This window comes from Acomys minous, assembly GCF_964271855.1.
Source record: "Acomys minous genome assembly, chromosome: 8".
NCBI classification, from domain to species: domain Eukaryota; kingdom Metazoa; phylum Chordata; class Mammalia; order Rodentia; family Muridae; genus Acomys; species Acomys minous.
The window spans coordinates 18,804,020-18,829,939 of record NC_140489.1 but is presented as its reverse complement, the minus strand read 5'-3'; the positions used below and the strand labels follow the sequence as shown (position 1 = coordinate 18,829,939).

The window sequence follows — 25,920 nt, the reverse complement described above, 5'->3', positions numbered from 1 at the left end:
CAGGCTGGGAAGGGGCGACTGCCCCTATTTGGCACTAAGCCCGGATAGAACAGACTCAGGATCACCTGGGAGGTGCAGAGCTGGTGGGAGTCTCCCAGGACAAGACTGCAGAGCGGGCCACAGCCTGGCTTTCTGGAAGGTCCCATGTCTGCGTGGGACATCTGCAGGATGTCCTTCCTTTTCCTGGTCCCATCCGGTGACGTGTGGGTGGGAATAGCAGGAAATGAGTGACCAGTGGGGCAGAAAAATTGGCAAGAGCAGAGGCAGTGCAGAGGGGCTGCCTCCGGACACAGCCTGGCTTCTCTGCTTGCGTGTGTGAGGGTCACTGAGGCCCCATGCATCCTGTCAACTGCTGCTCTCCAGACAGGACTGGAATCAGGGCTTAGGGTCTGAAACTGAGTGTGTGGACACTGTTGAAAACAGGCAGAAGAGCTAGAAGAAGAGTGGGGAAAAGAGGAAGTGTAGGGAAAGGTAAAACTAGCTATACAGGAGGCCATGGTCATCTGGCACAGTGCCCTAGGGTGCCACTTACCGTACATTAAGACCACCCCTCCCCAGCCTTAGCAACCTCCGTCTGCTGGCCTGAAGTGGCTGGGGGAGGGGCATGAATGAACCCTGTTGAGATCTAGAAAGCAGCTGATGTTGGAAAGCTCCTGTCATGAGAGAAGGACATCAAAGAGAGGTGGCAGGCCATTTGGCTTGTTCCTCCTAGGAAGTCCCTTCTACTGCCACAGGCCTTCAGCCAGTGTGTCACCCTCTCCAGCCTAGGGTGGCTGTGCTGGGGGGGCTCTGAGGGCAGGATGCTCTCTGGGCTCTGACTTTTCTCTGACCAACTGTTCTTGCTTCTAATTATTTTGGGAGGGGTGTGGCCCTCCCTCAGGGATCCACCCAGCTTGATCCAGCTTATGCTGCTTTATAAGGAAGGTGTCCCAGACTACCTCCTCTGAGATGGCAGCATGGCCCCTCACTACACCCATGACCTTGCTTTTCTGTCACCTTCTTCCATGTCTACGCTCGTCTGCTTTTCCTCAAGACGTGTCTTGGTCACAGTTAGCATCACTGGAATTAGGGCCCGGTCCCCAAAGCCTCTCTCTACAGGGCAGACTCTGGCATCTGGCAAAGAGAAAGCCTCAGGCTTGCACCTCAATGCCTTTTTTGTCAGGTAGTTCCCCCAGGTGAGTGTCTTGACCTTTCCATGTCTCCTCAGCCATGAATGAGTGAATTAGAGGGTGAGTGAATGAATGCCCTTAGTTGAGACAGGCATGGCAAGTCAGAAACAGGCCAGACAGCCTCTGGGACCTGGATAGACAGATGGGTGTAAGTGAGAGGCTGGGAAAGAGAAAAGAGCTCACCCAGCTCAGACTTGGAGTGAGGAGCCAGGCCAGGCCAGAAACCGGTATATGACCCTCCCAGTGCCCAGGCAGACTGCTCAGAGTGCCCCAGAGTAGGAGAGCTCTACAGCACATGAGGAGCCTAGAGCTGTTCTCTGGTGTGCCGGCTTTGTGAAAGACAAAAGGCAGGGGTCCATTTAAAAATCATTTTTTTATTAACATCATCTTCCTGTTTAGCCAAGTGTCTGTCATGTATAAGGAATGTCGGTAAATATTCCATTTGAAGCTTCTTTGTACATATTTCCATCGATAAATAAACTCTGAATTCACATAAAAAAGTTAAACTTAAATAACTCATATTTCCTTCTCTTGTAACAGCCATATATTGGTAAAATATAAATATTCTTAGACTCAGGCTTTGTTCTAAGTAGGAGAACAGTAATTCACCACATGGTACAATTGTTGACAATAAAACCAGAAGTTGTCAGCTGGTGTCCTGGCATGGACGAGTACTGAGGTGGGAAACAGAAAATTCACATTTGGTTTTGGGCTAAGGGAGGGGCAGGAGAGGCTGAGGGGGACTGAGGACAGGGCAGTTGCTTTCATTATAGCACTGATAAAAATAATCTGTTCTGCCACTGAATTTTAACCTGGAATATATTCGTCTACATTCTCTGATTAAGTCCTTAATCATTTTACTTAAAACCCATATGTCAACTAACTGAATATGGCACATAATCCATTTTGAACAACATCAGTAGATTCAGAAAATGATCGTGGATCTGGCAAAACCAAGAGTGAATGAATGTAGGAAGGGATAGCGACAATTCAGGGTTGGCGTGGTTGATCCACTGTGGTCTTATATCCATCCAGGGCCTCGGCACTACAGATCCGTCCACTGGGTCACAGCATGACCCCTGGGAGCCCACACAGAACACCCTGGGAGCCCACGTGGCAGGTGAGGTGAGTGGCCTGCTCAGAGCACTCGGGGGATGACCGTGAAGGGTACGGCAGGGCTGCTGGCCTCCAGCTCCAAGGCTGTCAGGAAGCACTCGGTGGCTGCTGCATCGTTGCCCTGAGCTTGGAGGACCTCGCCCAGCCCGTTCCAGACCTCGTGGGCTGTCGAGTTCACCTGCACTGCGTCCCGGAGGATCTTCTCAGCTAGACTGTAGCGGCCCAGCTGGTGAAGGACCAGGGCCTGTGGAGACAGACAGACAGACACTCAAGGAGCGCCAGCTACCTGACCTGGACCCTGAAGGCAGGACGGCTCCTCCTGCTCGAGGCACACAGCAGGTTCTCACCCACCCCCCGGGCTCAGGGCCAACAGTGTAAGACTTTGTTTGACCACATGAAACTTCTGAAATCCAACACAGACAGGACATTTCAGGCAGGTGCATGGCTCAAGGGGAGGCTGAGGAAAGAGCAAAGTGTGAGGCCATCCTGGGCTACAGTGAGACCCCCAAACAAAACAAAAACAAAGCAAGAACCCCCCCCAAACCAAAAGCCAAACCAAAATAACAACTACGCCATCCTCAAATTAAAAAAAAAAAAATGACACCAACCTATATGGGAGGGTATTTGTCATCTGTGGCATCACGGGTTATGACATTTAAAAAAATGTTCCTAGTCTCTTGCCTTGATCAAGTGCCTTACGCTACTGTCCAGTGCCAAGCCCTGTTCAGCTGTGCACAGAAGTCACCTTTCCGCTTCAGTCAGGGTGTTTGTGTTGATCCCCAAATATCTGACCACAGCCACGTTTCCCAGTCACGCTGGTCAGTAAGTGGCTTTTCATCTAATGGCCTCACTCTTATGTAACTAGCCTTGAGGTCATAGCCAACCTCTACTCTTGAACACCACCGAGCATCTTTCCAGAAAGCGCTCCTCTGTTCTTTGAAACAGGATTTCACTTTGTAGAGCGTGATGACCTCTCTGATTTGTGACACCTCCTTGCCTCTGCCTTCTAAAGGCACGTGCAGGTCCCCTTTACTAGACCACCTGCCTTTGTTAGCTCCAACAGCCTCTAGTGAGACAGATTTACTGAGAAACACTTACGGTCTGTCTATAAACAGACATGGAGGGATTGATCCGGACGGAAGATGAAGGGCTGGGGAGTCTGGTGTCCCCAGCATTCCTCACAGTGGCCTTCAGTCACTTGCAGAGTCTCTCTTTAGGGTAAATGTCTTTGGTAAAGTCCAGGACTCCTTTTAGAGTGCTGTACACTCGCCTGCGAGGGTCAGAGTTGCTGGTCTGGTGCTCCGGAGGTCAGCGGTGCCACCCGTTACCCACCTCCATTTTTGCTCTTTATTTGTGCTAAGGTGAGTGCAGCATGGCCATCCCTGTTGTGATTTGTGTTTCTTTAGTGCTGGCGCGTAGCCAGCTCCCTTCAGAGACTGCTCTCTGCTACCATCATCTTTCAGTTTTCTTTGAACCAAGGTTCTCTGTGCCCCTGCTTTTATTTATTATTTTAAATATATGTGGGTATTCCTATGTGAGTTTATGCCAGAAGAAGGCATAGATTCCCCTGGAACTACAGTTACAGTTGCTTGTGAGTTGCTGTGTGGATGGTGGAGGCTGAACCTGGTCATCGGCAAGAGCAGTAAACATTCTTAACTGTGGAGCCATGCATGCCCCAGCCAACACTCTGGGGTTTCTAAATGAAATTCATGAATGGCTGTAAACCCGGAGGTGGGTGGTGTCACACCCTACCTTAGGGAGCTAACCCCTCACGGGGGACCAGCACTTATTCTAAGTTCCTTTGCCTTGGCAGGCAAACTTGGATTCTGCTGCTGTGCAAGACACAAAATGGCTACCCCTGCCTGCCCTTCGCTCTGTGGGGCGCTGGCTGTCATGCAGCAGGCAGTAGCAGGAAACGGTGGCCACCTACTATGTTCCAATGAGAGCCGCATAGCCACCCTCTGTATCAGTGCCACGCGGAGTCATATTTTACTAGGTAGAATTAGAGTCTTTCCTCTCTACCCTTTGCTTTTTAAGGATTTCCTGACCATCTTGCCTTGAACTACTAGAGACAAATGTGACAATCATTTGTTCAGTGCCTTTGGGAATCTACTGTGCTTACACTGAATCTCCAGGTGGCTAAGCTCCTGCAGTGTGACTGATTTCCCAGCTGGCCCTGGCTCACTGGGGAGATGGAGAGAGACCTACCCTTCACTCCTATGACAAGCCCACACTGGCAGCTGCCACAGCATGCTCTTGCTACACAAAACCTTGGCCAGAGCGGTGGGAGTTGGCCATGTGACCCCGGCCCTTCTTCCCACCCTGGCCTTGAAGAGCAGCAGTTCTGTGCCAGATGCACCAGCATCTCCCCCTTCCAGGTCACAAGTCCTTTCTCCTCTCCAAAGACCGGAAGGCTTATTCCAGAGCTTTGCATTGAACTGTTCCCACTGCCAGCTGGCCGTAGCCTTTCATGGCTGCTACCGGACGCATTGCTGAGCTCCTCTCACTCCCCTATTCCAGTCAGCCTGGTCCTTCCTGGAGGAACTTCAGTCCCTCAAAGTCCTGGGCCTCCAGATTCAATGAGGAGCCCCGGATCCACTGCTTCCCACACGTAGCCCTCCCACAAGCAGGAGAGAGGGAAGCAAACACTCCATAACCCTAGAACTCACAACTCCTTCCCCACCATCAGTGTACACAACGTACGGGGTGATGGTCCAGATGTGCCGGGAGACAGGTGGGCACGAAGCAGGCCTGTCTTAAAGAGCAGTGAAAGATCTAACAACACCAAGCCCCTATTCAGTGCTAGGAGCTGGCTCAACCCCTGTCATCCCTGAGCACTACCAGGGTGAATGTTACTAAAGGTCTCTGCTAGGCAAAGCACCTGCCCCGTCCTTGAGGAGCTGAGACTGAGCTGCGATGCATGTGTGTGCACTTACCACTGGGGCCCCTCGCTCCTGCAGAGTGTGAGGGAACGGAGCTCCCTGCTAGTCCCTTTCACCAGATACAAATGCAGACAGCTTTCCACGCTTGTAATTATTCTAATCAGGTGTTTTATACAAATAAGATCTTGGTGATGCACCAAACTAGAAATAAAGGATTAAATTAAACCTGTTATTTCAAGTGAGAGAAAATGGACTTGGCTAGTTTGAGGGCAATTAGCATCTGCCTTTTTGTTGCGGTAATTGCTGCTCTAGACTCAACACCTTGCCCCATGTCCAGGGAGTACACAGGAGCCCTGGGAAGGCCGTGGCTCACGAGTAGGAAGCATTCGAGGCCAAAGCTCCTCTGAGAATCTTGGACATCTCTATGGAGCTCTGCTCAGGAGCAAGGGCAGCCGTTTGCTGAGCTCAAGGCATGCCACAGTCTACTGCTTGTCCCAGGGGTATTGGCATGAGGAGGTGATATCCATGAAAGAGCATCCTCAGAGAAGGCACTGCTAAAAATGCATGTGCTCAGCTGTAGCTGGGGCCAGGTGTCCCGTCTCCAGCTGGCTGTACTTTTCCCAGGCGGCGTCTGGGGAGTGAGTACTGGGCGCTCTCCAGGCAGGGCATAGATGACTCTTGCTCCCTGTCACTCCCGGGCTGTCTTCAGGTAGCCATCTGTCACTCCCTGGACTTTTAATAGCTATGTTCCCACTTCTAGGTCAGAAGTGCCATCACTGCAAACCTGCAGGGGGCAGGGTTAGGGCAAGTGGCTCAAGGCGGTGATGTTTGGAGGACAAACACCTGGGGCCGGCAGCTTGCATGAGTTTTTAGAGTGCAAGGAGTTACCAGTAACTTCGAGAGCTTGCTTAAGTGAGAGGTGTTTCAGAACTGCAGGGAATCCTCTCTGGCCCTGCTTCCTCACTGGGCTTTGCTGTGGGTGACAATGGGGCAGGGATGGGCTGAGCCCCATCGCCTCAGCAAGCCCTGAAAAATCTTGGATTCAAGAATGTGATGTAACCTCTAACAACCCAGATCTAGACCAGTGCCCTGCTTTGGCCCATGCTGGCCTGGGAAAGGGCAAAGCCTTTTTTGGGGGTGGTGGGGTGGTGGAGGGGTACCCATGACTTAGTACTGCCGCGATGGTCAACTGAAGTGGTGTGAGATTGTCTGCGCCAGAGAGTTGGGCTCAAAGACATAGGTTTTATAGGACAGGGAACAGGCCAAGTCTGTACTCATGGCAGTTTGGATGAGGAGCAGCAGCACACACCAGTCATCAGAAGGAACAGAATAAGCCAGGGACATTTTACAAATGTGCTTCTTTAAATCAGAGACTGACAGTGAACTAGTGCCACTCAGAAGCCCACAGGGAACAATGGCTTTGACAGGATGGCCAGTAGTGGCCCTGGAACACAGCGTCTTGGGCTGCCCTGGGCTCCCCACCCCCACCCTCCTCCTCCTGCGAAGCATTAGAAGAGCTGTCTGTTCTTGGCATGAGCACTTTGTGATGCAGATCAGGCCACCCTGCTTCCTGCAGAAGGAACTGCAGCCGCCCCTGTATGTAGGTGGTGGTGCTATCAGGATCCCAGCAGCTATGGGTGAGGCCTGCTCTCCACTAGGCTGCGTTCTGCTTCCTTTGTTTGCTCTGAGTAGAGGACAGGCAAGCGTATGTGTCCAGGATAGCTGTCAGTGTGAAAAGCTGGCTTTGTGCCAGGTGTCCTCAGTGCAGCCATCTGCCTGCACTCCTCTTCCCAGGCCCACCAGAGCATACTGAGGAGGGGTTACACACTGCTACCTGGCTCCTTGGAGAAGGAACCCAGAGGTCAGAACAGAGTAGGGCTGCCTTTCCAGTTTGAGTTAATTCAAACTGGTTTGACCCAGTTCATGCAAAGACCTTCCTGACAAACCTGTGCCCATTCAAGATGCAGCGCAGCAGGTACCCCAATGTATTTGTGTACAGCCCGGTCTCCAGCAGTAAACGGCTTCTGCCACCATCCCTAGGTGGCCTCCAGGCACTTCAGTGAGGACAGAGCATTCGTGAGGCTTGTTCAGCCTCCAGAACAGCAAAGGCAGCTCAAGTTCTGCTCTGGGGACCTGGTCTGAAGGGCAGTGGAGGGGAGGCTGCAGGGACAAAGGACAGGACGGAAATGCCAGCTGCCAGCGTCCTGTCGCACTGCAGGGAGGGACTTCTGCCAAAGGTCAGCAATGGCTTGAGGAGAGAGCTCTAGAACTAGGGAGTGAGGCCAACTTGGTGCTATGTGGCCTTTCTCCATCGATGATGGACAGGGCTGGGTGACATTAAAGGTAACCTCTAATCCCTTAGCCTCTGCCTTTCACCCTGCCTCCGCCCCCGCCCCCGCCTGAATGTCAGGACCCAAACACAGGACAGGGTGCCTCCTCCGTCCACGCCTCCACGCTAACTATAACAAATAAAGAAAACTTGTAGGGAGCCCCTAGTCTGTGCAAGGCAGGAAGGAGACGGAGGTGGCTTGGGGCAGGGTGCGGCACAGAGGTCTGGGCACTTAGCACACACACCTTGAAGCTCTTCCTCATCCACAGGTGCCGCCCATGAAGGACCCTGCTGCCCACACAGGTGGCAGGCCTCTGTGAGCAGATGCTATCTGAGGAGGGGCTCCTTTTTCTAGGTCAAATGCTTTACCTGGAGAAATGTGCCTTCTGGGGCCCAGGCCTTGCAGCAACAAACTAAGTCAGAAGCAAACAAGAGGGCCAAGCAGCTAGAGACAGCAGTCCTTGGCTGACAGGGGTTCTGGGTCTGTGCGCTTACTCTCGCATCTCCCTGTGACCAGGAGCTCTCTATTCCTCCACAGCCCTGGCATTAATGAGCCTTTCTAAGGAATCCCCAAGTGCTGATGTTCCCTGAGTCCCCCGAAGTCACGTGGATAAGTCCCCTTCTGTTTCTGCCTGGCAGCCCTCGGGGACCTGAAGGGACTTCTGGCCTTCCACCTCCCTCGCGCCCTCCGCACCCTCTGGCTTTACAGGGATGGTTAAATTCAAAGCTCTCTCTCTCTGTGACTACATTCTGCACCATGAGGTTCTCAAAGGAAGAGGCCTCACTGCGAGTTCAGAGAAAGTCATCAGGTGTCAGGAAACCCTGACAATGGCTTGTCCTTTAAAAGGCATGTGACTGGCAGATTCTTTTAAAGCCGCTCACCCCCTCCCCACCCCAGAATGGTTTCAAATATCCTCGAGGAGTGTGTTGGCAGTTAGAAATGCTGCAGTGATGGGCTGTCACGCCGTTGGCACCGGCAGTGAAGACGCCAGAAGTCTGGCTGTAAGCCCAAGGCCCGTTCACCCCAGGCCTTCAATTTCCCCTGGCCTAATTTCCTTGAAAGGGGGTGCTCAGCACTACAGCCAATGTGTCTATAGGCTGTGATGGTTTTTAGACAATTGGGCATCATTGGGATAACTTAGGGAAGGACCACAGATAATTGGCTAGCTACTTCCAAGGCCTGAGATGCCCCAAAGCCTACCCCCTCCCACAGAAGGAGTTCAGGGTGCAGTTAGGGTGGTGGAGAGTTGAGCACAGGAGCATCCTAGGGGCCAGCATCCTTATTTTATGGGTGGTAGAGGCTAGGAGAGAGCAAGCACAGGTGAGGAGATCAGCTCCCAATCATCAATCGATTAAAAGCTCTGACCCAGATGGTGCAGTTCTGGTTATGACCTATGCACGTCTATGTACATCGTTTAAAGTGAAAAATCAGAAAAAGGAGATGTATTCAATATGGCCCCACTGGGAAGAGGAACAAAGAGATCCAATAGCCCCTCACCCCCACCCCTGGTTCATCTTTGGGGTTCTGAAGGAAGATCACTTCTGTATTATGTATTGCATCCACTCCAGGCAAATGCTATTGATAGCTGCCATACTGCAGTACTTATAGTGACAAGAAAAGGTCAGACCATATCTTGAGTGGTTGTATTTCTTTATCCTCACAGCTTTAACCCATTGTGGGATGAGTCTGTGCATAGACCTCATGAAGGTGGAAAGCTCAGCTGTCCTAGGCTGGGACCACAGAAGCGAGCCGTGGAACAGCATTCTGGTTTCTGTGTCCCCGGGACGGGGCTCGGCTCACTCTGCCACAACTACTTCTAGATCTTTCCCTTCATCCATAAACGTGCATGGAGAGCTGTGGGTACCTTAGCACCAGTGTGCCTGTAGTATGTGGCTTGCTAGAGGCTCGGGCACAGGCTGCCACAGGGGCCGTACTTCCTGTCACCTAAGAGCACAACACAGGCCTGGAGGATGCATCTGCTCTGAGTCTTGCCCTGGCCTGGTGTCTTGAGCAGAGCAGGGCTGCCTCTTAACTGTGCAGAACCAATGGCTGTCTGTTGGGAGGAAGCTACAGGACAGCGCCCCAGATGACAGGATACAACTCTTGCCACTTGCTATGTGGACAGGAAGGCTGAAGCTCAGGGTCCATGACAACTTAACACCAGCGGCGGGGCTGTGATCCCATGGTGGCTGTGAGGTGGAAGGCCCCCCACATGTACCTAGTTCCTCCTGGTGCACAAGGCAGGTGCCTGGCTCTTGAGAGGATGAACTCATTTAATAGCTAGTCGAATGCCCAGTCAGAAGGCAGCGAGGTAGCAGGGGGTCACTGTTACTAAGGATGTCAGGACCAGGCACTCTGCTTGGGTACACTGCCCTGGCCCCAGACACCTTGACTTGCCCTTGGGATTTATGTGCAATGACTTTGCTACTGAGGGCAGAGGGAGATGTGCTTTCATAAGGGAAAGACGCTGTAGTCTCAGCTCCTCTCTGAGATCACTGCCTTGGAAAACTATAGCTAGGCAGTCTGAGTGGGGCCCTCTGGCCCTGAGACAGAGAACACTTGGTGCTTAGTGTTGCTGCAGGCAGGGTCCCTGGAAGCCAGGCAGGGGGCTGCGGGGAATCCCAGCACCAGAGGAGTTCCTGCTGGCAGCAGCCTGAGGCATGATGCTTACAAATTCAACCACCAGTCAGCACAAAAGCACGGCATGGGCGCTCCGCAGCTCCCGCCTGGTGTGCTGACCCACTTGAGGAAGTGTCAGGCTGGCCAATCCTAAGCAGCATCAAAGCACAGCCAGTGAGCAGAGAGCCAGGGCCACTGGAGGGGGTGAAAGAAGTGACAAGGAAGCCCTGGGTCCTCAGCAGGATGTGGGGATGGTGTGCCTCTGTCTCATTCTGAAAAGGGAGGCAGTCCAGACTGAGCCTCCAGCTTCCCCTCCCCCAACTGCCACATCAAGCTCGGGCTTTGCTGCAGTGGGATGAGCTCATAGGCTGGGCCTGACTTGCTCTTAGGAGACAAGTGCTTTGGTCCTGATGCTGTGGCGCACTGCCGTTCCCTAGTCAGCATGACCTACTCTGTGGGTGTTACCTGGCTGCCCTTGCTGGTACTTTTCCACTGGCAATGGGCAGGAGACTCCTGTTGACTTATTTATACATCTCCCTGGTTGACTTATTTATTTATTTTTATCTACCTTTGCCAACAACAAGTCAGGCAGAAAACAACAAGGCAGGACAGTCTTGAAGTCAAGCACTTCCCCATGGCCCAAGTTATCCACACAGTGGAAAGTATGGTGCTAATTACCTCCCAGGAGGCCCTACCTGCTCCCAGAGGAGGCTTCTGTCCCTGCCTGTTTGGAAAGGTGGTGTGCGACCCTAGGCAGGGTGCAGAGGCCCAGCTGTCTGGGACCACTGTTCCCACAGGTGGTATGAGCGGCTCCCCATAAGAGGCGCAGCTCCCCCAGCAGAGAGGGCATGGGTAGGTGGCACTTCCTCGGGGCCCTGCCTGGGTAGAGGGTTTCCAGTTATGGGCCTGTCATGCTCACAACAAAGGTTACATGTAACCAGCCAACAAAGGAGCTGCACAGGGCCCGGGAGTCCTAGAGAACCTGTGCCCTACTGTGGTGGCCCAAGCCTGAATCCCTTCCCAATGGCCTGGCAGATCCTTGCTTGCTGCATCCCTTGTCTCATCACCATGACCAAATACCAGATAGGAAGGAACTTCAGGAAGGGATTTATTTTGTCTCAAGGTTTGAAGTACAGACTGTCATGTGAAGGAGGGCATGGCGGTGGGCAGGAAGTGTGCAGCTGGAGGCTTGCATCTTGATGAACTAACAAACAGAGGGGCTGGGCTATTGCCCTTAGGCCTGACTCTACCTGACCCACTTCCTCAAGCTAGGCCCTCCTTCCTTTAAGGTTCCATAACCTCCCAAACAATGCCCTTAGTTGGGAAAACCAAATATTTAAACAAATGAGCCTACAGTATGCTATCCAAACCATAATGCCCGGCCCCAAGGCCAACCTGTTCTCAGGAGAGGTAGGAGGTAAGCCATGCCTTTGTGGATGCTCTCTGTACTCAGTCTGACCGTTTCCCACCAAACACTGCAAACTTAGTGAGATGCCTGGGTAGAAGGCGGGGCCAGGTGCAGCCCAATGGGTGAGCATACTCTCTCGAACTTACCACGTGATCTACCACTGACAACCAACCTAGACCAAGTCTTATCTAAGAGTGTCACTTTTTCGGTCTTGAAGACAAAGGTAAGGAGTAGGTGACAGGGAAGTCCTCTTATTTGCTACATATTTTGGGAGCATTATTACATACTCAATGTGGATGGTGCCCCAGGACTTGAAAACTAGTGGCTGTTATGACAAGGAAGGCTTTTCAAGGAAGAGACTGGCCAAGAGAAAGAGACTGAGTGAGCGCTGACCTCCAGCTATAAAAGTGAGAGCCTCGGGGGAGCAGGCCTGGGACTGTGCTCTCCACATGTGATGGGTGTCGGGGTGGAGAGGGATGGGAGGTTGGGGTGTGCAGTTCTGCTCCCATTCCGCATAAAGAGAAGCTTTGGGTGAGGCTAGGCAAGTGCAGCCCCCAGGGTTCCTGGGTGGAGCAGCACAGCTTCCCCATTTCTTAGGAGTAGGTGCACGAGCAGGCTTGAGCTCACTCAGAGTACCAGAAGGCTCCAGGATTTACAGGAAACTTGGAAAGCTCCAAGACGTCAACAGTACAGAGCAGAAGCCACCGGCTGTTGGACTAAGGAACCACAGGTCTCTGCAGCAGAGGCCTTGTTTACGCACCTTTCCACCTCTGCAGACTTGCAGTGTCCAGACAGGGCATGCCGTTAGCTCCAGGCCACTCCAGGCCCTAAAGCATTCCTGGTGTACTATAAGAACGGGCGTTGTGTCCTAGTCCTGCCCATAGTCCCTACTGTCCTGCTTCTCTGCCAGTTGTCCTGTGGGCCCAGTACAGCAGTGTGTGGGAGGCAGGGCTGACCAGTCGGCTTCCACACCCATCCCTGAAGGTTGCCTGGGGACGTGACTTCTCTGGGCCCATCTGGACTTCAAAGGGGGAATGCCAGCTGCAGCAGCACTGCCAAACGACACAAAGCCTCAGTCCGCCCCACAGCCCACTTTCAGTACGCAGGCTGCAAAGAGGATGAGCTCCAGGTGGTGGTCCCATGCTGGATCATCTGACTCACTGGGATCCAAACCCAGGGATAATGATTTACTACCTGCCAGGATAGATGTGGTCACTTTGGCCAGCACCTACACCATCCCTGCCAGGGTCTGGCAGGAATTAGTTTTCCATTTTAAAACAGGAACAAACAGAAATGATAAGACATTTTCCGATGAAGGGGGGACTGAAACTGATTAGCCTTGGAAAATCTGTCCCCAAATAACAGGACCACTCATAATCCTGTATCCTGATGGAAAAGAGGAGTGAGCCTCACCAGCCAGCCTAGGCACGCTCAGCCGCCTCTCACCACACACAAGCATTGCTGGCACACCACTTGCAGGGAGAGCCATCCTTTAGCGAGGAAAGATAAAGTGGACCGTTTGCTTGGAAGCAGGCTTTCACTGTTGCTTGTTTGAATAAACTTCATCCCTAGTGCTCCCAAATCAGGCCCAGGCTTGGAGGAAGGAAGACAGTGACTAGGCTGGGGACCTATGGGGACCTGGGACAATGTGGCTGTGCAGAGAAGAAGGTTTCTATTGCAGAGCTCTTGGAGAGAACCGAGGCCCAGCGGGCAAACACCCCCCTCCCGGCTCTTTTCATTTCCACTTCAGTGCAGAATAAATCAGCATCAAGATCACAGGCATCTCCTCAAGAGCTCCCAGTCAGTGCTGAGAGGTGGCGTGGGAGGTGCTGCTCACCTGCCATCGAGGGACTGAGCTCATTTGGATGTGAGCCCTGCTATGTAACTGGCTGTGGCTGACACCGAGCATGCCTGATTTCTCAGAAGCTCAAAGAGGGTCCCTGCAGGCTTGCACAATGACTTGGAAGGAGATTGGAAAAATCAGGATAAATTAAAGCATCCACCATCACTCCTGTGGCTATCCTGCTCATGGTGGCATGTTCAGGATACAGATTCAGGAACGGCAATGGCTGTTTTATGTTCTAACCCCGCAAGGCCATACCCAGAGGTGGCTGGCTACGAGCACTGGCTGATCCAGTGCCCTACAACCTGTTACAGGCAACTTCTGTTCTCTGCTAAAAGACAGCCCCTCTTTCCTAAAGACCAGGGAAGGGAGCCTTGAGCAGGAATCTCTAACTTCCATGTGACCTTCATGTGTTATGTATGAGGTGAGGTAGTTGTGCTGGGCCAGGACCATGTCTATATCCCTGAGGGCAGACAGAGGAGGCGTGACACACCCTGCTCACAGAGCTCTCGAGTGCATGTCAAAGCTAGAGCCTAGATGCTTCTTTTTCTGCTCCAGTTGTGTCCTCCCAGCCTCCACTCTTTCTGGCCCTGGCCTGGGCAGTTCTGCAGTGCCTCCCCCCCCCCCCCGGGTTCCTTCAGCTTTGTCTCTACTCAGAGGGCAGGTATGCTGTCTGCTCTGTGCCACAGCACCTACGGCAGGGCTGGAGTGCTCCTCTCTACCCATGCCCATTGCTCTGATGTCTCTCTGCTTCCCTCCTTCGTACCAATCCCTGCTCTGGCCCATGACTGCAAATGATGCACCAGCCAAAATGGCTGTGAAGGAAAAAAGCCCAGATTTGTGGTACTTGCCATTTTCTAGAGTAAGTCCTCTCACCAAGGTAACCTCATGCCACCCATGTGAGCTTGCTTCAGTGGCTTGGGGTTAGGGAAGGCTATGTATGCTTGGTGGCCCCAGCACTGGGTAAGTGGGACCAGTCCCCTTCCAAATGCAGGTGAAATTGCTGGTGTGCCTCCAAGTGACACTAGAGCCATAAGATACCAATACCAGTGTCCAAACCATGCTGCCCTCTTGAGGGTTGAGGGGAACAACACAAAGCCCCAATATTCTTCAGCACCGAGAATACAGAGGGGTACAGTATCCATTTTCTCTAGCATGGAGCAGCTCCGGTGGGGGGGCCACAGGCTCTATGGTATCTCCCCAGGAATGCATCACCCTGGAAACATGGCCAACTCCCCTCTGTAGCTTCCAGCTGGTTGCCAGCAACATGACCTCTGAGCCTGGCTTCCCCACAGCTACTTCTTAGCAGACAGCTGTGTTCCTGTTATGCTTGCGGTGGGTGTGCAGGCATCTGACTGAGGGAGTGGTGGCTGGAGGGGGGCTGAGGCCAGCGGGTGGCTGGTTACTGTAGCTGGCTCTTTAATCAAAGGCAGAAGTGTATTTGTTACCTTTGTATAAGATGCAGGAGGCAGGTAAAGAACTTAACAGCTTGTGGGAGTTCTAATTAGAGAGCCAATTATAACTCAATTGACCTGCCTTGCTTTGGAAGGCCTGGAAACACATGTGTTGTCCTTTGGAAGAAGCAGATTTTGATTCTAGTTTGTTCTAGGAGATCTCCACAGGGCCCTTTTGCTTGAGCTTTGGTTCCAGCCCCATGCATCTGCCTAGGTCTGGCACCTAGTGCAGAGGACGAGAGGGAACCCGCAGGGCCCTGGGCTCCTGTAGGGAGGGGCCGCACTTTTTTTATTTATAAAGAAAGACACAGCATTTGGTGTCAGAGGCTTCTCTGTGCCAGGCTAGCAGCTTTTGCTGCATTTAGAAGGACGCTGGCCAGAATCTCAATTATATATCTAATCAAGAGTCAACTCTTAGCCAGGTAGGATCCTAGGGCAGTGTGTGCATCACCCAGTTACCTTCAGCAAATCCCTGTTGGTACCAGCTTGGGGTCGCTTACTCGTCCCCTGGGGAACAGGCACCAGACAGGTATGAAAAGGGGATGCTTTATATTCCTAAGAACCCACGGATAACGTTTGTCATTAGACACAACTGTAGTCCTTAAGGCTCACTCCTGCTAGGGTGATCAGCATCAGCCCCCATGGATAGAAGAAGAAACTGAGGCCCAGAGAGCTTGCCGAGAGAGCCCAGCTCCGTGGTGGAAACTACACTAATTCACGCAGCATTTGCCTGATGCTTATCAAGAGAGGCACCCCTCCTTCTGCATGGGGCAGGAGCAGCGTAGGTTGCAGGTCTGCAAGGATAGCAGAGAGGACTGTGGGATCTGGTGGGGCCAAGCCCAGTCTCTTCTGCAGGGACGAGCAGTAGAGTCCGCATGACTGATCAGACGCAGACTTCCCCGTGAGTCTGTCTCTCTCCTGCTCCATGGACTGTGCTGTAGGCTTCACTCTTGTTCCTCTCTTCAATCTACGCCTTAGCCTCAGCTACCACCTACTGCCAACCCAAGGTCACTGTCCCAGCCTAGTCATGTGTGACCTGCCATGGTTACAGGAGCTGGTGTCCCATGCCAGGCTAGCACTCTCTAGTCCCCTCCCCAAGCCTGCCTGGGCTTCCCTGGCCAGCACTTCTCATTCTGAGCTGCCCTTAGGGATTCTTGGTTTTCAGGTCACGGTCCTCCTTGGCTTCCAGAGTGTGATTTCTCCACAATGCAAACAGAGCCACCCTGGCTTGGCTGTCTCAATTTTATCTTGCACAACTTCAAACTTTCAGAAAAACAGAAAGGCTAATATAATATACCAATAGCTAAAGTTAACAGATGCTAACCCTTTTCCTTATAAAGAAAATTGTGTGTGTGCCCGTGTGCACATGTGTGCCATATTGTGTTTGCAGAAGTCAGAGGACAGCTTGCTGGCGTCAGTTTTTTCCTTCCAGCATATGAGTCCTGAGGGTTGAATTCAAGTTGTCAGGGCTGGTGGCAGGCACCTATGGTGCATCCCACTGGTATGGCCAACTTTATTCATCTATTTTAGAGGAAGGGTGAGTATTTATTATAAATGACTGGCATTTTACCCCTAGACACCCTTTAAAAATTGAGGATGCTTTCCTGTAGCCACTTGAGTATCTCAGACTCACAAGTGTTTAGTGCCATCAGGAACGGTGACGGTTAGGACTCCTGGTGCGCTGTCACTCCCCATCCTACCTGGCCTCTGCTAAGATTAAGAAGTGGTGGTGGGATTCTAAGTCTGCAGTGCATTTAACTCACCACGGAAGGATGGGCTGAAGGCACACACCACTCACGAGAGCTTCCCATGGGAGGTCTCTCCAAAGGCTTTGGGCCTAAGAGGTTAAGTTTTTTCCTACAAGTCCAGAAAGCAAGTGGAGCTGACATGGTGCAAAGGAGCCACAGCACTCAATGGGGAGAAGCAGGCCCAATACTGGGAAAGCAATTAGGCACAAGATGGTTTGGAACTAGTGGTCCAGTAAGTCCCAAAGGCTACTTTCTCATGGCGGCAGGCACACGCTCAATCTGTGTTCAAAGGCAGGCAGCGGGCTGGGAGTGCTGCAGAATGAAAGCCTCGGGGCCGAGATGTAGGGGCCAGGAATATGGAATAGGGGTTGAGATCAATATAGGGAAAGAGATCAATCCAGGCAAGAGACCCCACATCTGGTCTCAGCCAGGAGGGCTTCCCGTGCGGCAGGAAGGAAGAGAAACCTTCCTGGCACCAGGGACAGAATCTCTAAGAATAAATGGCATGGGTAGGATAAGTCAGATTTGAAAACAATTAGGTGATACTTAGTGCTAAGACTGAATATGGCAGTCAGTAACTGGTCACCTACAACCCCAGAGCAAAACCCAGAGGAAAGCACGGCACTGGTATTTCCTTTAGTTAAAGGGAAGAAAGACCTAATGCTAAAAGGAACCACACAGTTTGCATTTTGAAGTCTGTCCTGACCCAGGTTGTTTTCTGGGCCTGTGACTATGGTCCCTAGAGAGAGCCAGGTCACCTGATGCCACTTCTCCCTGGTCAGTGTAGGGACAAGTGCTGCTGGGTTGGAGGGGCCCCATAAACAAATAGAAACTGCCTATGGAGGAGGTCCCTGCCCTGGAGGGATGCTTGGACTGCAGGGTCAAGGAGGGGGCAGCAGGGACGTAGCCAAGCGATGAACAACAGGATGCCCAGGGGATATCCCCTTTGCTTAAAGGAGGGCACAGATACCCAGCATCCAGAAACTGTTATACACTAAAAATAAGTAATTAAAAAAAAAAGAATTTAAGACTCTTGAAGACACAGCTGATACCTGTTCTCCCCATCACTTCTGACTCTTGTGGCTCCGCCTCTGCACTGATCGTGCCTCTGGTACTCACTGCATCTTGTGCTGGGCTGGCTGGTTCTCGAGGTGCCACATGCTCTCAAACAAGACTGGAAAGCCCGCCTGAGGGGAGCCCATTCACAGAGCAACCCTGGGCCATGGCTGCTGCCCTCAAGAAGACACATTCACATGGACTCAGGAAGATGACCAGAGCTGTAAGCTACATCTAGGGATGACAGCTGTGCTCACAGCTCATCCTGTGGACCTACACAGTAACACATGTGGGTACTACAGCTCCTCCATCTACCACGAGCAAATGGAAGTCTACAAGTTATATATACAGCTGCTCAGCATTTGCATAACACACTCAAGGTCCTAGGTTCAATCCTAAAACCATCCAGTCCAAAAAAATCCAACCCAACCCAACCCCTTAAATAACACAACAACATAGGTAACAGAGCTGGGAGCTGGCAGCTCCTCCAGTGCCAGCTGCCACTCAGGCTCTGGATTCCTGCATGATGAGACCAGCACAGGGTGCTGCACTTCCGACCTGGTTTGCTCTAACTTACAGGGTGACCAGGACAGCTCACTGAGAGCTGCTCTCTCCTCCAGTAAACAAGAAATTCTCCATTTCAGTAAACACTGTGACAATGGGTATGACATATACCTTTCCAAATTATATTGTAGAGATTCAGGGCTAAGTACTACTAGTTGAAAAAGCCTTAGACTGTCAAAGAAGATAAAACATGAACCACGAGAAAGAGCGAAGATGCAATGCATAGCAAGGATGACTGTCAGCTGGAACGCAGCACCTTCCCCTCTCTGGATCAGGAGCTTAAACCTAACCACACTGAGTAGAGGGTAGGCAGAGAAGACTGCAGACTATCAGGGACTCAGTGAGTACACAGCCAGAGGGAGGGAGGCATCTAAATAGGCCGCAGCCTTCAGAGAAAAAGTTGCTCTCCCTAATTTTCAAAGCAGTTTTCTAGTTGTGAAAGAACACAAAAGACAATTAATAGATGAAAGCGCCTTCGCAGCAGACTGTGGGCGGTCTTGCTGTGTCAGTCATTCTTTCTGTGCATGGGAGGAAAGCTGACACTGGATGAGAGAGAGTGGCTTCCTAAAGGACAGGGCCTTCGAGCTCTACCCCAGACCAACAGAGGGAGCAGAGCCACCCCCCAAGAGAAATGGGAGGTCAGAAGGTGTCCCAGGGCCTTGTCAGGCCGATGGCCAGTCCTGGCCTTTCTCTGCCCACCAGGGATACACTGGCAGACAGACTTCTGACTAATAACCCACGAGACACGGCAACTTCCTTTATCTCAGGGCACAGGCAGACACCTTCAAAGATGGGAGACAGCAAAACACCAACCTTCATGATGTCCTGAAAGGTCAGCTCCCTTACCAAGAGAGGGTTCCCTCTTTCCCAGCTTTGCAGTCACCACGCCTCAGGGGAGGACGTTTTCATACAGTAAACAGGTCTGAAAACCTGAAGACAGTTAAAGAAAGCTCTGACATGAGACCTCCATTTGAAACTTCAGAACAGTGTATGCAGACAGCTTTGTTTTGAGGGAGCATCAAAAGAGCTAAAGAACTAAAAAAAAAAAATGTAAGTATAATGCAGATGACACATCCCAGCAAACCTTGTGTTGGAGAGCCTGCCATGCACTAAGGGCATGGGGCATTCCCAGCACCTCACATGCATGCCCGACTCTTCCACTGAGCAATGACCTCCTGCAGCAGCCGCAGCAGCAGGCTCACCATCCATTACCCCTCACAGACTGCTATCTCTTCTTCCTCTGGGGAGCTCTGGAGCCTAGCACCTTCCTAATCTTACTGTCTTCTTAGTAGCAATGGCTTCCTGTCCCTTTCTAGTCCCTGGCCATGTCTTTGAGCTTGTTGATTCCCGGGTTGATCTTTCTGTGCTTTCAGCCTGATGTCCTGTCTCTCGGCATCACCTCTGATAGCCTGTCTCTGCCCTAGCATTGTCTCAGAGGACCGCTCATTCCTGTGGGAGCTACACTGCTTGTGTTTGCTTTTGTTGCTGAAGGTAAGCAGTGAGAGCAGTGTTGATGAAAGTGGCCAGGCAGACTTAGGGCAAAGGCCCTGGAAGTATGCGGGTCTAGCTGTCGTAATCAGAAGATGGAAATGGCCTTGTTTCTTCCTGTCTTAGCCAGATGGAACTTACGTTCTTCATCGGCTTTTCTGCTCTTTCTTCCTTTTCAGATGCTCTAAATGAGCACCACTGCCTGGAAACTCCGTGAGGATGCGGCTGAACTTAGAGGCACTGGACAGCTCACGGTGGGCTGGGAGGGTTGAGGCGCTCATCTCCCCATGCCTCACTCATTTCTTCTGTAAGGCCCAAGACTGAGCAGCTTTATGGTACCCATTTTCTAGGACTCACTCCTGCTGTACGTCAGCTCTGCCACCTTTAAGTTCCAACTACAACCCTATAAAGTTCCTTGTTAAGCTCACTTTCCTGCTGTCTACAAATGTCACTGATTTCCAGAGACAAAGAACCTGGAAGCCACTGGTCCCAAGCTGTTTTGGTGGCTGTTGGTTTGTCCAGGACTCTAGCACCATTATGCTCATCAGAGACAGAAAGGCTTCTCGCCTCTCAGACTCCACGTTTTCTGGTCAGTGTCAGTCCTGCTAGCGCCTGCTGTGTTCGCTGTGCACCCCTCTGGCTCCCAATCCTCTCCTATGCTCTGGGCACTCTTGCTCCTCACCTGCCTGCTGTCCACTCCACTAGACCTTCGAGGAGCCCCACATCTGCTCCTGCTCCGTTCCTTTTCCGCACTCTGTCAAGCACAGTGGAGGCAGGCCCAAGCCTCCTGCTGACACCCATAGTCCCCCGCCTGTTGCCCAGCAACACCTTCCCTGCTGGTCTTACTGACTTCCCTCCTCAGAGCCTTCCTGGCTCCCTCCCACCTTTGCTTCAGAAAGCTCCGTTCTTACCTTTCTATCTTACACATTGCCCTCAAAAGCCCAGACTGACGTGATCAGAGGGCAGCCAGATGTCCCTGTTTGTAGAATTTGTTTCTGTCCTGGTAATTATGTCCTTGGCTGCACCAAGCCTCCATGCCTGTCCTTGGCCTGCAAAGTCTGGCCCAGGCAGACAGTCTTCTCCTGAGGCCAGCACTGGCCACTACTGTGTGCCTTCTTCTTTTCCCTCTATTCAAAACACAGAATAACTAACTGCTTTGGGAAAAGCTGGTCCATGTTTCATTAATGCATTGCGGGTACTGTAAGCTAAAGAACCTCTAACATAGACAGAAAATAAATGCAAATTTATACATTTATGCAAACTAAGATTGAAAATATTCCTTTAGGTTTTCTGGGGAAAAGTCTGATCCTTCTGAGAATAACCCCACAGCTTTGCAATTCCTTGTCTCTTGAACTTATTGCTTGCTTAATATCTGTCCACACCCAGCCCCTGCGTCTTGTTCTGGGCTATCTAATTACAGGCAGCCAACACCTTTGTTGCCTCTTCCTTTTCACCATATGTGAAGTGAAACACATAGATGAAAGTTGTAACTGCTAGAAAATTATCCATTTCCCTTGGGTTTAATTTACATTTATCTCATCAAGTCTGACTTTCCACTTACTTTCATCAATACTATCTGCCTCATCTTTTTTTTTTTTAAACAGTGCAAGCATATTCGCATTCTGCATAATGTGGCCATGTGCTATTCACATCCCTAGAATTAGGGAGGCTCTATTCTCAGGGTGAGTCCAAGCTCCTGGTCTGTGGCCTCTATCAGCTGCCATTCTCCACCTGTGACAGACAACATGGCTTCCTGCCTTCCAGACAACTCCTGGAGACCACCCCTCTAGCTGCTCGGTTCTTCTTTCTGAGTACTGGGGCTGCCAGGGACAAACTTTTGCCCTCGGTTTCCTCTGTGCCATGGTCTGCCTCCCATGGCTCCTTACCCTGGGCCCTTCTCAATTGGCTCTATGTGGTTTCTGGCCTATGTTCGTGCAACCATTACACTTGACCTTCCTGGGCTCTGGTGTGGCACGGTGCGGTGTGGCCTGGCCTTGCAGTTACTCTCACTCTCCTCTGGGTACCAGGAAACTCAGTGTTCATCATTGTCTCTGCCTCTTGCTGCACTATAGATCTGGAGCCCATTTCCTTCCCAGACTTCTGCTCTCTGCTTTCAAGGAGCTCAGGGGCTCGCAGACTAGCCCGGTTCTTGGGAGGCCTAGAGCCCTGTGTGCCAACCGGAGGGTTTGGCTCTCTGTGTACTTAGCCTCTGAGAGCAACTGGTGCTAACTGTTGTACAGCTGTATCCCTACTTGTACAGATGAAGAAACTGGAGCACAAGGAGAGGAGAGTCTTGCCTTAAAGCTCCAAAGGCCATGAGCAGCAGCACTGGGATTCTAGCCCAGGCCTGTTCAGAACCTTAGCCCTGACCTTACAACAAACTGTGAGCCACCATCTTGATCTCTCAGACACTGAAACACTGCCTTGCTTTAAGTTGCTGGGGCAAGGTCTCTTGCTGTTCCAGGCCTGAAGAGCCTGTGGATTCCAGGGACTCTCTGCAGGCACTAGAGAGCCCAGCATCTCACAAGGAAGACTCTGTCCTTGGCTGTGGCTATCTCTAAAAGGCGAGAGGGGAAACAGGCCAGTGAGTGTCTTGTACAAGAACACCAGGAGGGAGCCTTGCAAGGTCTTTGGGAATCCCTGACCACAGGCACCGGGAAAAGCTCAACTGCCCAAATCTGCAAGCAGGTTGCTCCCAGCCAGCCTTCAATCTGGGCGGTTTCTGAGGACAGCAGGGTCTTCAGGTCTTCAGGTCTCGTTGTGATTTACTGTGTCCCCCTTGGCAAGACCACCAAGGAGCATAACGTCCTCAGGCCAGCTGAAGCTCAGAGGCTGGCCTCCCTGCCCTGGGGCCGGCCACCTGGCTGGTTCCTCAGAAAGGAAAGTGCTTGCCAGGAGCTGGTGGCTTGGAAAGCTCTAGGGGGAAACAGAAACCTCTCCTGGGGCGACTTTTCTATTGATCTTTTGTCTCAAGTGCTCCCCTTGGGGATGAACAGGAAGCACTCCTCTGAATAATTCATCATCAGCCCTGAGGTAGAAACACCACTTCTTCTTAATAAGGACTTGGGTACTTTGTGCTGATTTTAGTTCTTCTACAACATTCCAGCAAAAGCTGGGAGACTTGAAAAGCTCTTAACACATCCCTCTTTCAATAGTGAGACTAAAATGAAAAGCCAGGTAATATCTTTAATCAAACAGACTAACGTTTGGATAATATATAAAATTATTTATAAAGCTGTGTTGAGTTAGAGTGCTCATAAAAGGAATATGAAAAAGTGAGTGACTGTAATTATTACAAGGCTTGATTTGTTTTTGAAACTGAAAATGACTGCTGCTGGTTTTCTATTTAATGACCACCTACAGGGTACCAGGAGCTCTGCTGGGCTTGTTACTCCAGTCATTTTGTGTAGTTCTCACACACCAAGTCCAGAAACGCCAAGCTTCCTGGAGGTTAAGCAGCAGGTCCAGGTTCACGGTCAGACCCAACCCTCGGGCGTACACTCCTCTCATAAACAGCATTTTCAGATCATCTACACTGTTCTGCCAAAAGGCAGCAGCTACAGCGCAGTCCTCTGCACGCCACAGCACTGATGAGAAGTGGTGAAGTGGTGAAGGCTGCAGGATCCTTCTGAGCACATCTTACTGCCTGGTTACAAACTGCATCCTCAGCCCTAGACTCACAGGCAGTCTAACAGAAGGACTTCCTGGCAAAAGGACATGGAGGCACAGGGAGCTTCTGGGCTTGGGTTAAAGAGAGTGAGAGCACCACTGTGACCTGCTCCCATCTCACACACCTTTGTCTAATGACAGGCATGAGCTCCCGAGGGCCACAGATGGGACAGACACCTATCTCCCCTTCCCTGCAAGGCAGTCCTCTTTCCTTCCTGTGGGCTATTAAACAACAGAGGTCCTCTGCTAAGATCCAAATGACCTCAGAACTCGAGCTTGGCGCGCTGGTCCAGAGGAGGCCCTGTAGCTTTCCACCACCTCAGAATGCAGACCTTTGTGTTCAGCTCAGAATCCCACGGGAAGGAGACACAGAATGCTCGGTTGGGGAGGGCACCCCATACTGTACTTGATGGCCACAACCTTGTGGAATGACACAAAGATGGCAAGTGGCCCACTCTAAGACCTCTCAGACATGGCCTATCCCCAGAGGTGCAGGGCAGCTGGGCAATGTGCTCCTCTATTGGCTTGGGCACCCAGAGGTAGGATATACGTACTTCTGAAATTGCATCAGATATCCATGGGTGGAAACTGGCCAAACTCCTCCCTTTTGTGCAACTCGGGCACCCCTCCCATCCTATAATGGGATGCCGCCTACTGGCCAGTACCCTGGAAGCAAACCAGAATTTCTGGATCCCTCAGAAGTCTCTGGTATGTATGAACAATTCCTTACAGTGGCTACTGTAAGCAGTGCCAAGGTCCAGATGACAGTGATGGTGATCAGCACTATAAGACTGTCCTTATCAAGCCTAGAACCACAGGGTGGTTTTGACTGCTGACCTAATTGCCCCATTGCACCTAATAAGACCTTAGGTGAGACTGCTGGCGATGAACTATCACCTCTCAGGGTATCATAGGAACCGCCTGTTGGCTTTGGGAACCAGTGGGCATGAGGGCTGTGGGCTATCTGCTGCTTCCAAGGAAAGCCCCAGTTCAAGGAACAGGAGCCGTGGCCTCGGTCTCAGACTCACCAGTCGCTGCATGCTCTTCACATGAGTAGGGCTGATGGATAAGGCTTCTTCATACCACCGCCGGGCCTCATCGAAGTTTCCTCGAAGCTCAGCAACCTGTCCCCGCATGTACAGAACATTGTGGGACATTGGGAAGAGGTTGGCAGCTTCTTGGGTACAGGCTGTGGCTTCAGCAGGCTTTCCAATGCCAATGTAGACCTCAGCTGTGGGAGTAGAGAGGAGACAGATGCTGTCCTGAATCGCTGCCCTCAGAGACCCTGGGAGCGGATGGTTCTCGGCTTGGAGACTTTTACATTCCCCTACGGGAGTTTGGCAGGGCCCAGAGCCAGCTGTCCCCTAACCCTGGACATGGCTATTGGCCAACAGTCTTCTGTGTTCCCTTGTGCCCGTATCACTTGTGCTTTGGTCTTTGAAGGGCAGACATATGTCACCACCAAAACAACGGCAGTGAGATCTGCCTGGGCTCTGCCCCAACCTCTGAGGACAGTTGTCCCAGTGCCCACTTAAAAGCTTTTCAGCACTAGGACAGAAGCTGCCCTTGGCTCTGCTCATCACAGACAAAGGGCTGAAATGAGCACAGGGACAAGTGGACCAGAGGCACAGAGAGGTGGCTCTGCCTTCCAGCTTGCTCTTCTGAGGCTAAAAGCATGACAAAGGGGCTTTCTGGGGCCTGAGTACATCCAGAAGGGGCGTCCTTTATAAAGCTCAAGGTAGCAGATGTTAGAGAAACCCCTGGGAACTGAACATGGCTTAGGTGCTGGCGGACACATCACTGTAGACTCTCTGACCCCTTTTACCCCAGACTCCCCGGAGAGAGACACCATGCCTGCTGTGTTCCCTGGAACATATTCTTTCATACAAAAGTTAAGACAGTTTCCTGCTGTCAGGGCCCAGGAAGGGCCCCATCCTCTTCGACCTGCATTTCACCAGTGCTTTGCTGTCTGGGAGGGCTGGCAGTGAGAAGAGGCAGGGACTCTGCATTGCCCCACCTGAACATTTCTGGGACAGACCGAGTGATGGGCCTTGCAGTCCCAAAGCTGAGAACAGCTTAGGCCCTGTTCTCCCTGATGGCCTAGTCAAATGTCTTTGCTGAGGCCTCAGCCACACAGCTTCCGCGTGTCTCTGAATCTGCGCCAGTCTGTCAAGAGGGATTCCTTTCCAGAGGCTCAGTGGGAGAGTGAGACTCACTCCTCGTCCTACTAGTGAGACACTTCAGCCCTTCCAGGCCATGACCCAGCTGCTCTGACTCAGGACTTTCTTGGGTGGAGTCACTCCTTTGGTGGCTTTGACTCATCAATGTGAGGAGCCAGAAGCCTGCGAGGCAGAGCATCTTTCTGCCATCACACTGACAAGTTATGTTCTCTCCACTCACCCACTCTGCAAACTATCCTGCGGCTGAGGCCCCGCCCAAGCCTCTCACTGGCTAAAGAATTCTGTACCTCCACACAACTCTGGTCTTTGGGATGTTGAAGGTCTTCACTGGGTTATCTGAATTGTCATCACCATCTGTGCCAGCCGTTCTGCACATCAGGTCTCTCATCCTATG

The 25,920-nt window shown here is 51.8% G+C and overlaps 1 protein-coding gene across 4 annotated transcripts in view; it reads right to left on the bottom strand.

The window, feature by feature from the left end:
• Nucleotides 1–1,523: 1,523 nt before the first annotated feature.
• TTC7B (tetratricopeptide repeat domain 7B) overlaps nucleotides 1,524–25,920 on the bottom strand; it is a 204,657-nt gene continuing 180,260 nt past the window's right edge. For all 4 annotated transcript variants that reach the window (XM_084792571.1, XM_084792568.1, XM_084792569.1 and 1 more), the window contains 2 exons: nucleotides 24,375–24,577; nucleotides 1,524–2,529 (listed from right to left, as the gene is read on the bottom strand). In XM_084792571.1, the coding sequence (XP_084648697.1) occupies nucleotides 2,308–2,529; nucleotides 24,375–24,577 (425 nt within the window). In that variant the 3' untranslated portion in view covers nucleotides 1,524–2,307. The remainder of the gene's footprint in view (nucleotides 2,530–24,374; nucleotides 24,578–25,920) is intronic.